Genomic DNA, 15,620 nt, shown 5'->3' on the forward strand with positions numbered 1-15,620 from the left:
AATGTAACTATTTTTTTAACTACATTAAACAGATGCACAATTCCTTGTTAGTAATTCAAAAACCCAAAACTTTTTAAGTAACTCACTTGGGCACAATCTGGTCTTACCTGAATTCATTTAGCAGCAAAGCCTGAACTGAATTGACATGAGGCTGAAATATGAATATGTTTGAGTATGGGGTATATCGCTCCGGGTCACGTAGGGGTTCCACATAACACTACAGAATATGTATCATATTACCTTTCTCAAATCGGAAATAATTCTGAATTCTGGAGCACACCAGGTCCCAAGGGTTCCAGATAAAGAACTGTGGACCTTTGATTTCAAAATGTTTTTAAAGAACCTACCACTCCAACATCTTCCCACTGATTTTTGTACCTAGCAATGGCAGTTATTAATACTAATAGTAATAGAGACCAGTTGTTGAGTACTTACTATGAGATATGACAATTAAGTTCACGAACTCATCCTAGAAAAAGTGCTACATATCTCATTGCTGAATATCACTATGGTCACCTTTGAAGCACTCCTCTTGGGAAGCTATGCACCGATGCCAGAGCCTAGTCCACCCTTCAAAGCAATTTTGGAATTCTCTCTCTCTGGAATGGCCATAAGACCTGTTGTCGTATTACCCTTGATGTCCCGAATGTCATCAAAATGTCTTCCTTTCAATATTTCCTTTATCTTCAGTTAAAGAAAGAAGTCATTGGGGGACAGATCAGGTGAGTAGGGTTCCAATACAGTCATTTGTTTACTGGCTAAAAACCCCCTCACAGACAGTGCCATGTGAGCTGGTGCATTGTCATGATGCAAGAGCCATGAATTGTTGGCGAAAAGTTCAGGTCTAACTTTTCATCTAACGTTTTCATCTAACTTTTCATGCAGCCTTTTCAGCACTTCCAAATAGTAAACTTGGTTAACTGTGTCCAGTTGGTACAAATTCATAATGAATAATCCCTCTGATATCAAAAAAAAGTTTAGCAACATCATTGCAACAAGTTTTTGAACTTAATGGTCAGACCTGGTATGTACGCTTTGTTATTTTTAATCTTAAATAATCCTAAAAGATAGATACTATTATCCTCATTGTACAAATGGGGAAACTGAAGTTCGGAAACATTAAGTACCTTGCCCAGCATCTCATAACTTACGAGAGTTGCAATTTGAATCCAAACCTGTCTTAACTACAAAGCCATTCCATTACACCCGCACTGCCTCTCAGGTAAACCAATTACTCCTCTTTATATTGGTAAATTTTTATTCTTTTGTTGATGCTTGAAGGTAGATTATTTAGCTCTTTGTTAGGGATTTTGGAATAAATCCTAGGATTTCTGATTACTGTGATTCACTATGTATCAGAAAAACTTTTATGATGGATATCAAAATGTTTTAACAAAGAGTGTGTTACTGAGCTTAATTCAGTCTCTGTATACAATGGACATTCAGTAAAACTTTTACTGAATTATACATTTGACCTTAACTTGCTCTTGTTACGATCCTGAACTCTTTATAAACTTGGAAAAGAGTTCACATACCTTTCAAAAATGAACTGGAAAGCATAGGATTTTCACACCGTATAAGGAGAAACTACAGCCCCCATCCTTGTAACTCAGCCCTCTGAAAAGTACATTTTGTTAATGCTTTTGAAGTTTTTTCTAAGCATTTTATGTTTGTCAAGAGATGACACTATCTAAATAATGACATGATTCATTAGGAACAATTTTATAATCATTAAAATCTGGCAATTAAAATCACAAATCTAGTAATGAATAATCATGTAGGCAATAATCTGTGACAGCCATTCCCCTAAAATAGCAGTTGATGCTCATTAACTTTTATGCTTTTGCTTCTCCTGGTAGGAATAAACTTTCTTTCTTTTCCAGAAAAATATTGCTAATTATAATAAAAATCTTGTCACTTTTTTGACATCGGTTTTGAAACAATGTTTTAATGCCTTCATTATAAATCGTAATGTATTCATTGCAAATTCTTTCTATATGACCTTCATGCTGTAAATGTCTTCCTGAATCTTTTGGCAAAAGATTTTCCAGAGATTGTCTTTGCGAAATGAGCCAAGGACAAAAGTGAGAAGCTGGGTCAGGCAAGGGTAGTAGTTGAGTTAGCATTTTTTATTATGTCTTATTAGCCTTAATCCTGAGTAGATTGTTTTAACCAGTAGGTCCCATAGGGCATTATGTATGTGTGTATTATGGGTATGTTTTTTTTAGCACTCTACATTATTGAGAAAAACAAGAGTTTATGATAACAGCCTGCAGCTATTGTTACCAAAATTGTGACTTACACATCTTCTCAAATTTTTATGGTACCATCATTAACTATTAGAAGCATTTCTTAACTGTATGTATATAATAGGCTGGGTGACAATAACACAAATTAGATGCAAAGTCGCAGAGGTATTTTCTATAGGTGCCTTATGAACCCTGGGGAAAAGCCATGGTAGATTTGGTGTTGATCCTGCTTTTCCCCAGGACAGAGACCTTCTGGCCTGCTCTCTCTCATTAACTGTGATGATGGCCATATCCAGATTCTAAATACTCAGTAGACACTCCAGTCCAGTGTTAAAGATGCTGAACACTTCACCGCTAAATAATGCAGCATTCCGAAAGAAAACAGGCTTCCTTCTGACACTACTGAAATTGTGAAGGTGCCTGACGAGTCAGGGATCAGAATGAGAGGCCAGGAGCTCTTACAGGTGCTCCACCTACTCAGTCCCTGCTCCTCTTTCCAACACAGACACAGTCGTGTGTTTTAAAAAGTAATAAAGCTTGTCAAGACACACCAGAAGAAACAATGACAGAGTGTTACAGTAAGCTGTAATGCACTTACGGAGGCTGTTCTAGATGGGAATGAATAAATCCCGAGAGATGTAACTAAGGATCAAACCACGTGAGATGGCTCAAGCTATTTGAGGGGGTTTATTTTGAGAGGATGGGCCAGAATATTTGTTCTGAAGGCATTGGTTTCTTCCATTTACTCTCCTTTCTTTTCCTTGCCTCCCTACCTTTGTGTGTTTTACACAGATGACATGCAAAATTATATTTGAGGCCACTGGAACTCTCATGAGAAAATGTCGGTCAATTTTAATTAAAATTTAATTTATCAAAAGTAAACATTGTTTAGTGCTTATGTAATAAAAAGTAGAAATGAGGAGAATGATATTTTCAATTTTGCTATCAATTTCAGTCTCATTTGTCCATTAAATAAATTAATCTCTAGTAAAATATGATCATGTATTTGTTTTCAGCTTTTTAATTTTTTATAAATATTGCTCAACAAACATTTATATACATTTATTTTTTACTTTTAGAAGCAGATTGACTAATTGAGAAGAGATACGTGTTTTTAAGGCTGTTGAGATATGTTGTAAAATATTTTTAACTGGTTTTTAATACCAACAGCAGTGTATGACAGTGCCCTTTTCCTCTACTTTCACTAACATTTCATGTGTTTAACATTTTTCAGTAGTTTGGTTTTAATATAGTTTATATTAGCATATACTTTATAATACATATGTCAGTATATAGTTTGTATATATGTATCTGTGTTATTTTTAAGTACATTTGATGCACATAAAATGGTGTGTCATTAGTTTCATTTGAATTTTTTATAAGTTTAAATATTTTCAATTGTCACTTAGTATTTTATGAATTGCATAGTCATTATAATCACCTGTCTTTTATTTTTTATTCTTTTTAGCGTATGTGAAATATCAGTCTTATCCCATCAAATATCGTAAATACATTTTTTCTCTAGTTTAAGAAAAAATAACTTTCAAAAAAGAACAGTTGGCTACTTGTATAATTTTAAATTTAAATAGGACTGTGTGATCCTTATATAAACAATAACTTTTTTTCTCACTCTTCAGGTTTTCTTTCTACCATTAAGTAATACCATCCTCAGCTGTTTTAAAGATAATTCCATCTTTGCCTGGGAATGTGATACGCTGTTTTGCAAATATCAATTGCCGCCTCCACCTGAAAGCTCTAGTATATTATACAAAGTGTTTGCTGTGACCAGGTAATGTGTATTTTAAGACATTGAAAATTTTTAAGAAATTTAACTTCCAGTAAAATTTTACAAATTTTCATTGACTATTTTATTGTCATATGAGGAAAAGTTTCTTTTAAACTTAGATATGGTGTGTAGAACTTTGTGGGGGTTTTTTGTTTGCTTTTTTTTTTTTTTTTTACTTTATTGTGGAAAATTTCAACTATACATAAAAAATATAAAAGTACATGAAGTCCTAATTAGAGCACTCTCATTAGCTCTGATCATCAACTAACGGGCTCTCCTATTTTATCTAAAACCCCAGCTCCTGCTTCTCTGCTGCATCATCTTAAAGCAAAGCCCAAGCATATCATTTTATCCATTTTATCCATAAATATTTCAATGTGTGTCTCTAATGGATAAGGGTCCTTTTTGAAACGTAACCATAGTACTATTATCACACTTTTTAAAAATTAATCTTTTGTGAATATTGCCATATATCTAGTCACTATTCAAATTTCCCTGATCTAATTGTTTTTTATGCGTGGTTTGTTCAAATTAGGAACAAAGCAAGATTCACACATTGTCTTGGTTATTTTGTCTATTTTTTCCTTGCAGTTTATTTGTTAAAGAACTGGTTGTTCTACAGAATGTTCTGTATTCTGGGTTTTGTTCTTTGCATCCCCGTGGTGTGTTTAATGTGATCTGTTCTCATCTATCTTTCCTATAAAATGGTTGCACCTACATTTCCTATCCATTGCAGGCTCGGTCTGATTCAGGTTTGATTTGGGGTCACGAAGACATTATAGGTGGTTTGTGTACTTTCCTCAGGAGGAACATAGAGGTCTTTCTTTTGTGATGCTGTGGTCATTGATGATCATTACATAGATCCAGTATTTGTTAGAAGTTAGCAAAATGGTCCTGTTCTAATTCTGTCATCTCTTCTTCCCTTATTAATTAGAAACCTTCTATAGAAATAAAATTTCTCTCATCGACTCTGGTTACTTTATAGTTAGTAAAGGAAACGCAGGATAAATGCTTGATTTCCCCCTCTTTTTAATTTTTTTTTTTTTCAAAATAATGAGTTGGTTTATTGGCATCTTCCCAAAATGGCCAGTAAAGATTTTTTTTGTCTTTAATCTTTATAAACTCATGAATTTAAACATAGTTGGCATGATTTAATCCATTAAAGCTGTTCTTAAAGACAAGTACGGTATGATATCACCTATATTTGGAATCTAAAAAAAATCAAACCTGTTAAAAAACAGAGTAAAATGGCGGTTGTCTGGGATGGGGATGGAGGGTTTGATTGGTAGTCCACACTTCTAATGAGTAGCAAATAAGCCATAGAGACTTAATGCACAGTGTAATACAGTCAGTGCCACTGGACTATAACCAGGTAATGTGATAAATGCTGCTTCAATACCAGTCATATTACAATATATAAATGTATCAAAGGTACCCTCGATGAACCTTAAATTTATAAATTATAACATCAAATTTACCAAATCTTTTTAAAAAGTTGTTATTCTTAGTGATGCTCTAGTTCTCTCATCATTGACCATTGGGGTCCTCTTCAAGTTGGCTTTGAACCCTTTTGATGGAACCCCAGTTGTCTGTGAAAGCTTTCATTCTTTGTGGTCTGACAAGATGTTCCAGGCTTACTTTGTACATTTTCTGTCACAAACCTGGAATTGGTCATTTCTCTAAGGAGCCGGGTTCATTTTAGTGGGAAATGATATTTGGAGACCTAATCTGGATGCTATGGGTACTCATTGGGTTGGTCATTGTCTCCAGGCTTTTTCAGTGGGAAGAGCTAGGAAATAGGTATTATTTCCTCTTTTTCTCATCCTTTTTGTCTGTCATCAGTAAATCCCATCAATTCTACCACAGTATATCTTGAATTGGTCTACTTTTTTATCCGTTGCCACAGCTGTTACCCTAGTCCAAGCTCCCCTAGTCTCTTTCAGACTACTATAATAGGCCCTTTATTTGGTCTTCCTGTTTTCAGTCTCATTTCCTAAAGTCAGTCTCTATAAAGCAGGTAGAGTGGTCTTTTTAGACCATTAAGTCAGATCATGTCACATCCCTATTGAACCCCGTTGAAAGGCTTTCCACTGCTCTTAGAATAAAATCCAAACGGCCCACCATATCCCCTGAGGTCTTTTGTCCTCTGGCCTAGGGCTTCCCTCCCTTTCCTCATCGTATTTCCTTCCCCTTACACTGTTCCTGCTGCACTTGAGTGTGACTTCTCACTCCTTTATAACTACCTCATTCCTTCCTCAGTGCTCTTGTACGGGCCAGCCTGCAGTGCTGACCAGCATGGAGTTCTTCCTCCAAATCATCCCCCAAATGGTCCATTGACACCCCTTAGGTGGCAGATCTTTCTCCTTTCCCAGCTCCATAGCATCACCTGATTTTATATTTCTTTATGAAACTTACCAGCTGAGATCAAGTTCATTTATTTGTTTGCTTTTCTCTAGACTAAAAATCCTGTAAGAGCAGGGATCTTACATGTCTGATTCACCGCTGTGTCCCTGGCACCTGGAATGAAACCTGGCTTATAGTGGACACTTTACAAGTCTGGTGAATGAATGATCAACAACCAAAGAATAATCAATACAACTTATTCTTTTTGTACCTTATAACATAAAGTAGCTTTCTCTGAGTAGGAAAAAAGTTTGGGCTTTTTGGTTTTTCACATAGCAATGCTGTACCAATTCAATATAGTGATAATGTGAAATGTAGAAAGTTGGATAGTGGTAAGTGACTTTGAGATTATGTGATAAAATCTAAATGCTACTCAGAAACCCCCAATCCAGTCATCAAACAAATATTTGTTAAGCTGGTGTCTTAGCACATTAGGTGAAAAATAACATACTCTAAACCTGAGTTTTCCTATATGATTGTCACTGGGTACATGGGACCATTTAAATTAATAAAAATTAAATAAAATTAAGAATTAATTTCCTTAGAAGCACTGGCCACATTTAAGTTCTCCGTCACATGTGGCTAATAGTGACTATCAGACAGCGTAAATATAGAATATTTCCATGCTCGTATTGGATCATACTGGACAGTGCTGCAATAATCACTTCAGCTGGTCTTACTTTCTCACGTTTTTGTTCTATAGAGATGGTCGAATCCTGGCCGCTGGAGGCAAATCAAATCATCTTCATTTGTGGTGCTTGGAAGCTAAGCAGCTATTTAGGATTATCCAGATGCCGACTAAAGTTCGAGCCATTCGCTACCTAGAATTTCTTCCCGACAGTTTTGATGCGGGTTCGAACCAGGTTAGTCATGTAAAAGCAGGACATTCTACCTGTTGAGAAGAATCATATCAATTTCTGAACCATAATAGCTCTGTCATTTAACGTGCACCCCAATTGTTACAAGGATTTCAGATTGCTTATATGTTATTTTTGTGAAGAGTCTAAATTGAAAAAAAAAGTTAATCTTAGGGTTCTGTATGTTACTGACAGTATACCCTTTTTCTAAAGTCAGTATATTTTAAATGTGTGTCATACTTCATGGTTTACAGGATGCTTGAGCATGTTGTTTTTTATTTGATCCTTTCTTTGAGTATGGGCGAGGAAGGTCTTCTCACCATTCTGCAGATTATGACACTAAGGCGTAGAAACGTTGAATGACTTTTCCGTACTCCTTTTAAATGTAAGGATTAAAGGTGGGACTACCCCTAAAATTTTCTCACTTTGTTGTGCTGTGTTTGATCTACCATAACTGCTACCTATGAAACATGCTTTCTTTGTATCTTGCCTTAGTTTTACAAAGTGCTTCTCCCATCTGCCCCCCACACACACCCTTTCTTTTAATAGTTAAGTACAGTCAGACCTCAACTTTTTTATTTTAAATTGGCTATTTATGATCTTTTACTTCAACAAATTTTATATACGTGTTTTATATATATATGTGTGTGTGTGTGTGTATATATATATATATATATGGTGTGTATCATATCTATTTTAAGTTTTATTAATAGGTAATACCTTCTCATTGTTGAAAACAAAAAATACATAAAGGCATACAGTGAAATCTTTACTCCTCTCCCGTTTGCCCAATATTCACATTCCATAACCACTGTTGTGATAGTTTTATGTTGATTCCACGTTTTCATACAGCTTTGCACCTTGCTTTTCTTCACTTAATTTACCTTGAAGATAGTACTATGTCACTATAGAACTTCATTTTTTACACCTACATAGTATTCTATAGCTTTTTAACTAGTCCTTTACTATGGGCACTTAACTTGTTTTTAGTCCTTTTCTATTACACATAATGCTGCGCTGAATAACTCTTTGCATACGTCCTTTCTGTAGGATAAAATTCCAGAATTCCAATAGTTGTTGTCAGGGTTATATGCAGCTGTAATTTTGTTAGATCTTGCCAAATTGCCCTTCAGAGAGGTTGCTTCAACTATAAATGAGGGGGTTTCCTACAACCTGATCAACAGAATAATGTGCTTTTTAGATTGTCACATTCAAACTGCCTCCAACTACCTCCAGACTAGTCTTTCATATAACATGTGACCTCAGCATTTCAAGCAGTCACACGGGAGCACCAGCCACTGGCTTTGGGGAAAGAACCTGTGCGTACACAAGACAGCAGATGGATTTATTTGCTTAGTCTCTGTTAGGACACTTTTAATTTTGCAAATTACATGAGCTCAAATTAATTGTTCACCAATTAAGTCCTCTTACCCCTTCACTATCCCTGTAACTCACAGACTGTCTCTCACTACCCCTCCAATGTTAGTTATAATAGCTGAGAGCAGGTGGACCATGGGGAACCTCACTGCGAGTCACAGGTTTGTGTGGGGACCGCAGGATGGATGTTAGTTCTGATCAAACTGGGGGGGACGCTGAAGGAATACAAACCCTCCACCCACCTCGATTCTGACAGCCAGTGTAGAGGTCAAAGTTGAGGACTGTCTAATCATCTCTCTTCCCTTTGTGGGGATTAGTGGAGATGTGGTCTGCCCATGGGAGGGGAAGATTCTTAGGTGACCTTTCCGTAGGTCCCCAGGATGGGCTCCTTGATGGTTCTGGTTAAGGCCAGGCATATCTGGACCTGCACAGGGCACATCTCCATGAGCCATAATTAGGGATTTCAAAATATGTAATGGCTCTCTGTGAATATTGTATGTGTGTGTAGTTTGACTTGCAGACATCTGATTTTAAAATGTGTTTAGGAACTCATATTGTTTTTCTCTACCCTTAGGTTCTTGGAGTGCTAAGTCAAGATGGCATTATGAGATTTATCAATGTACAGACTTGTAAACTTCTCTTTGAAATTGGGAGCCTTGATGAAGGAATTAGCTCCTCAGTAATTAGCCCACATGGACGGTACATTGCCTCTATTATGGAAAACGGAAGTCTGAACATATATTCAGTTCAGGCTTTAACGCAAGAAATAAATAAGGTATCTTATCAAGTAAAGAACATCTTTTTTAAAAGATTTACATATTGTATCATCAAATCTTTATGCTACGATCTTCTAATTTCCTTGGACCTTATCCTTTTTTCTGGATATATTTTTTTGCTCTTACTCCGAAAGCCGTATCTCCAAACTTGATTTCTCCCACTTGTCCTCCATTCTTAAATTTCTGCCTTCCTAAGGGTCCCTGTTTGGTGTCCCTATCCCATTCAGGGAGCCCCTCATAATCTGCTTTCCAAAAGAGGCCATCAGTTCCAGTCTGTCCATTTCTGTCTCACTCTTCCTTCCCATCTTACAGGCTAGAAACCTTGGAACACTCTGTCCCTATTCCTTTATTTCCCACATCTGGTCAATACTAAGTCAGGTGATTTTGTAAGTTTGAAATATGTACTATGTGCTGCCGGTTCTCCATCCATCTTAGCCATCCTTATATTGGTCCGCATTAACTGCGCTTGAATAACAGTAATTTAAACAAGTATCCCAAAACTCGGTGCCTGCCCCTGCCCTCCAGTCCATCCTTTATATAACATTTTCTAAAACAATACTTTCATCATCATTTCTAAAAGTGTGCTGCATTAGTGGCTTCCTTTCTTTTGCCTATTGCAGTAAGTCCAGACTCTTCCGCCTGGTCTCAGAGTCCTCTCTAATCTCGTCTCCTCCACCTTCTATACTTGTAACTTCCCTCCTTGTCCCCCCATAGATATCATTCTTATCTCCGTATCTGTTATCTACATTATTTATTTCATCTAAAATAGACTTCTCACTCCTCTTCTGCGGTTATCTAAAATTTCCCCAGCTCGTTGCCAAGTCTGATTGCCTAGTGCAGCCTTTTCAGGTCTAGAATTGGCTGTCGTGGAGACACGGTAATTGTATCGCGGAATTGTCTCGTGGAGGGATCTGGTGAGTACTTAGTCTAACCATTTTGTCTTACAGAGGAAGAAGCTAATGCGCCAGCCTAACCACACAGCTTAGTTGTTAGCAGGCTCAGATGTTCTATTCATGTCATCTTTTTACTGTGCCTGCTCCTTTCTGTCTTTTTCATCTTTTTTTTTTTTAATTAGACAAGTAATAAGTGTCTTATCACAGAGAAAAATCAAGATACAGAGAAGCAGATAGATAAAAAAGAATCACTCACAATCTCACCATTCTCAGGTGATTCTGAAATATATACATTCTCAGTCTTTTTTCAATGTGTATACCGTCAATCCTTATTATTCACAGATTTGTATTTGTGAATCCACCTGCTTGTGAAAATGAATCTGTAACTCAGAAGGCAGTACCCATTGCATATCCACCTACATTCACATGTGATGTGCAGAACAGCAAAAAATTTGGAGTTGCCCAACACGCAGGTTCCCGGCTAAGGTCAAACAAGACAACACTGCCCTATTTCAGCTCTCATATTATAAACCATTTCCTTTCCGTGGTCTATTGAGTGCCGCATTTTTCACATTTTTGTGCTTTTTGTTGGTGGTTTTGATCCTTGAAATAGCCTCCAAGCATAGTGCTATCTAGGCTTCCTCTGCACAGAAAGCGGTGAAAGATAAAGTTGTTGAGGCACAAGTTACGATGCTGTGGGTATGACTGCAATGTTAACAAATCAATAGTATGTGTTATACAAATGTCTTTAAACAGAAACACACAAAGCAAGGGTGTATATTGATTGGTGGACAAAAATGGCGTGACCAGAGAGGCTCACAGGGACCTAACTGTACCTTCCCCGGGAGTGACAATTCAGTGCTCGCTCACTCCGTGTTTGCAGTGACTCCAGAACACAACTGCTGCGAATAACAAGAATCTGCTGTGTGGGTGCCTGCATTTTCTTTAAGCCTATGCGATTGTACTCTTCTGTGGTGTAAGCTTTAAAAATTTTAATAATACATTATTATTTGCTTCTAATGAAAGAGGTTTCGGCCTACCTGAATTTTATGAGAGCTAGGAAAATGTTACCAATAGAAGCGAGGAGAGGGCTGAGAAACACTAAGATAGGAGTGATTTATTGACTTCCTCTCAGCTGTTTAAATGTTCAGCAAATTGGCCAGAGAAGCAAGCTTATAACAGAAGTGGGATCATCTCTTTTTGGGGGGACATGACCAGCACCACCAGTGTCTACGGCTATCTCAGGCCCACACCAATGCCCGGGTCCATAGTCACTACAAAACTCATCTTACCTGTACCCCATTCCTTCAAGTCCTGTTTTCTTGCCACTGGAGAATTTCTGGTATTGTACCAAGACAGTAAGCTAATTCCCACATGTGTGTTGAAGTTTTGACACTACGAAGGTATGACAATTTAGGTCATATCTCAGGCTCTAACTTTTGGGAGATTATATTTCATGGAAGAGCATGGGCTCAGGCAGTGCAACACTAGAATAGAAATTTTAATAAAGATTTAGAAGAATGGATTGAGGTTAGAGAGAAGACAGTTCAAGGATATTGAAGATGGGCAATATTCAGAAGACAGACCACTGTTAATTTCATTTCATAGGTGAAGAATTGAAAAATTAAATCATAGAATAAGTGGTCATTGTACTATTTTTTTGGTCCTATTTTTTTGTACTATTCTGTATTATCCTTATAATCTCTCTAGGTGTGAGTAAATAACAGCGTATCCAAGAAAAACACTATTTTAAAAACTTTATAAAGTTAAAACTTTAAATACTTTTCATACTAATTTAACAACATAAAAATGCAATATCTATGCCATGTATATTATCACATTACCTACTCTACACATTTCACAATGTTAGGTATTCATACACACTGCAGTTGACAATAGGGAATACTTATATGGTCTCCTGTAGTGGACTGCAGGTTTCAAAAGCAGAAGTCCTGAACCTCTGAAGGCAGCGGGAGAAAAATTTTGTTTGAAACCTCAAAGTAGTCTTTTAGTAGTCTATAGTGTATATATGTGTGTGTGTGTGTGTGTATATATATATATATACACATACATAAAGAAACCCACAAAAAATCAAGATGTTTTCTTTGCTCTATTTATTTCTATTGGGGGTGAGAGGGGAGGAGGTGAAAAAGTTTGGTTTCTGCTTCAGAGAGCTTTCCTGAAGAGCGGAGATTTGCTTTCATTATACATCATGGAAAAACACTCTTGTGGATTTCATGACAGTTTGAATTCAAGGCAATGTGTGTAATATGTGTCCTTCTGAAATCTAATGTGTTCATTTGGACATCTGGGGTATGCCTTGTGTTCTTGTTCTCATGAGAGGCATTGTCACTTTAGCTTCAAAAAATTTTTTTCTTTTTACTCACACATTCACTTTGTCTTTGATTTGGGTCTAGGCTAATTACTAAGGAAACGGTCAAATGTTTGAAAACAAAAATGGTTTCAAATATTTAAATACCCTTTGAAAGTCATTGTAACCACAGTTAGAACTCAGAAAGCCTGAGATATCTTATCTGCTCATTTCCTTTGAACAAGGAAGATCTTTTAATTTCAAAGAGAGTATTGTTTGTGGAGAAAATGTTTCAGTGAATCATTTTACCTTAAATTGGAGTTGTTGGGGTTTATCATTCTGTTCGTTAGGCCCCATAAAAATGAGGGTTTGGAATCTAAGCTGTGCCATCTGAACTGTCTCTTAAGCCTTTGACACAGTAAGGGACTAACAGCCATTTCTATGCAATTTAAAAAAATGTAATCAAGGATAGAGTGGCAGGGGGCCCAGGCTTCCCGAGGAAAGCCATCTGGCAGTTGCCCTCAGAGAAATTTCACTTGAGCCCGAAGAATATTAAGGTGCTTCTCTCAGCATGCTAGAGGGCTCTATGTCTAACTGTGCCTTCTCTGCAGGTTTTTCACCAGGCCTCTAACTTTATCGTGCAAGTGCAAACAGTGGTTGGTATCCTATGATTGAAGGCCTGCTTTCGTGGAATAATTAAATTCTATTTGTTTTTGTGAGTCGTGTATCTTTATTGTGTTCTTCAAAGGAATTTGGCAGGAATTTACTTTGATTCGTTAGCCAACTAAGAAACATTCTTGGATATTTTGTTTACACTTTTTGCCTGAAGAATAATTATATACAGAGGGTGCCAAAAAAATGTATACACATTTTAAGAAAGGAAAACGGTATTAAAATTGTAGTACTCAATATATACCAATAACAACAACAACAACAAAAATATATATATAGATTGATTGATTTATACACCGATAACAAAAGATGACTACAAGTCACGTTTGACTTCTGCAATTATAAGAGGTGCTCAAAGTGGTTACCATCAGTGTCCAGACACTTCTGATGACGGCGAACTACTGCTTGAGCAACGTTGACCAAAGTGTCCACTTGTGTATGTTTTTTTAGGCAACTCTGGTATATCAAGACATATTATTAAATTGATCAAGACAAATATTGTAAATCATATATTAACAGGTCTGTTTTTCCAAGGATAGCTACTGAATTGGTTTTTTCTCACCCCCTTTAGCCACCTCCTCCTCTAGTGAAGGTGATTGAAGATTTGCCTAAGAGTAAACTGACTTCTGGTGACCTAAAGATGAAAGTAACATCAGGAAGAGTACAGCGGCCAGCAAAACCAAGGGAAAACCAAATACAAACTAGAATATTAAAACAAGACTTGACTGGCCATTTTGAAAATAAAGAGGTAAGAATCGATTATAATTAAACGTTGGTTTGTTGGGACTCTTCTGGAGACAAGTCTCATGCTTTCTAGGCCATCACCACTCTTCCCTCTCTTCGGAATTAAAGGGAAGTGTCAAACAGTATAGAATTGCTCTGTCCAACGTGCTGTTCACTAGCTACACGTGGCTGATGAGTACCTGAGCCGGGGCCAGTTGTTCGTGTGAAATGCGCATCTGATACTGAAAACTTAGTATGAATACGAGAATGTAAAATAGCTTACTAATTAATAATTTTATGTTGATTATATGTTGAAATGATAATGGTTTGATTACATTGGGTTAAATAAAATACATTAATAAGCTTAATTTTACCTGCTGCTTTCTACTTTTTTAATGTGGTTCCTAGAAAACTTAATTACTTTTGTGGCTTGCATTATCTGTTAGGCAATGCTAGCATAGAAGATTCTAAGGAGAAAAAAATTAAAGCATACTTTTCTTCTTCCCTGTTCCCTAGCCCACTCTTCCTCTCACTCCCCAGAGGTAACCATTGTTAATAGTTGTTGATAACCCGTCAGAAGTTTTCTGTGCATATATATACACATATATACATATGAATATATTTTTATTTTTTTACATCAGTGTAATACTTGAGCACTGTTCAATAACCCACTTTGAATCATTTAACAGATTGAATATCTGTTTATATTAATGTATACAGTGCTACACCATTTAAAAAAATATTTTCATATATTGCATTTATGATATACATTAATTTACCTAACATGCTCTGCTGACTGGCATATAGGTTGTATTGTCAGTCTTTTGTTAATACAGTCTGTGACGCAATGGATATCCTGGTGCAATTACCTTTGAACATTTGCATTAATGTATCTGTAGAAGTAGTATTTTTAAGTCGGAGTGTGTGCATACAAATTTTGATAGTAGTAGCCACATTATTTTTCAGAAAAAGTATACCAGTTCGACTTTTTGGCTTGTTTGAGAGGCTGTTACCCTGCGTTTGTGTGAGAGATTCATTCAAGAAAAACTTAGAAGCAACCAAAATGTCCAATAGTAGGTAACTAGTCATATAAATGTGGTAGAACTATACACCAGTAATAGAAGAATGTTTAGGAGGAAAAGGAAATAATTCTGGTATGTTAAACATAAAAGCAAGCTGCAAGAACTATGTACTTGGATATCAATTTGATTTAAAAAGGATATAAGTACCTATGTATTCGTTTTGAAAATCCCATAAGAAAGATTAAGTAGTTACATTAGTCTTGGTAGTTACATTTGAGTAGTTCTTTAGGGTGGCAGGGGGAAAAAGAAGGGAATCCAATGATGTAGACACATTTCTTACTGTGTGTTGTGTTCTAAAATTGGAAAGCCACCGTGGACTAGATTATCGTTTTAGTTTTATGATTATGTCATTGATATTTTTTTCTTTATAGAATGAATTATCAGATGGCTTAAACAAAAAGCGTTTACAAATCTTATTAAAAGGCTATGGTGAATATCCAACAAAATACAGGTAAACTTTAAATTCTTTCATGTTAAATCAATTTTACCCC

General features: G+C 36.3%; 1 protein-coding gene across 1 annotated transcript in view; it reads left to right on the forward strand.

Moving 5' to 3' along the window:
* The window catches only part of TBC1D31 (TBC1 domain family member 31), a 55,916-nt gene that overhangs the window by 13,554 nt on the left and 26,742 nt on the right, over positions 1–15,620 (forward strand). Inside the window, exons 5-9 of the mRNA XM_033126953.1 lie at positions 3,887–4,038; positions 7,142–7,301; positions 9,247–9,447; positions 13,896–14,072; positions 15,501–15,580. Coding sequence (XP_032982844.1) covers positions 3,887–4,038; positions 7,142–7,301; positions 9,247–9,447; positions 13,896–14,072; positions 15,501–15,580 — 770 coding nt within the window. The remainder of the gene's footprint in view (positions 1–3,886; positions 4,039–7,141; positions 7,302–9,246; positions 9,448–13,895; positions 14,073–15,500; positions 15,581–15,620) is intronic.

The sequence above is a fragment of the Rhinolophus ferrumequinum genome, chromosome 14 (genome assembly GCF_004115265.2).
Source record: "Rhinolophus ferrumequinum isolate MPI-CBG mRhiFer1 chromosome 14, mRhiFer1_v1.p, whole genome shotgun sequence".
Lineage (NCBI taxonomy): Eukaryota > Metazoa > Chordata > Mammalia > Chiroptera > Rhinolophidae > Rhinolophus > Rhinolophus ferrumequinum.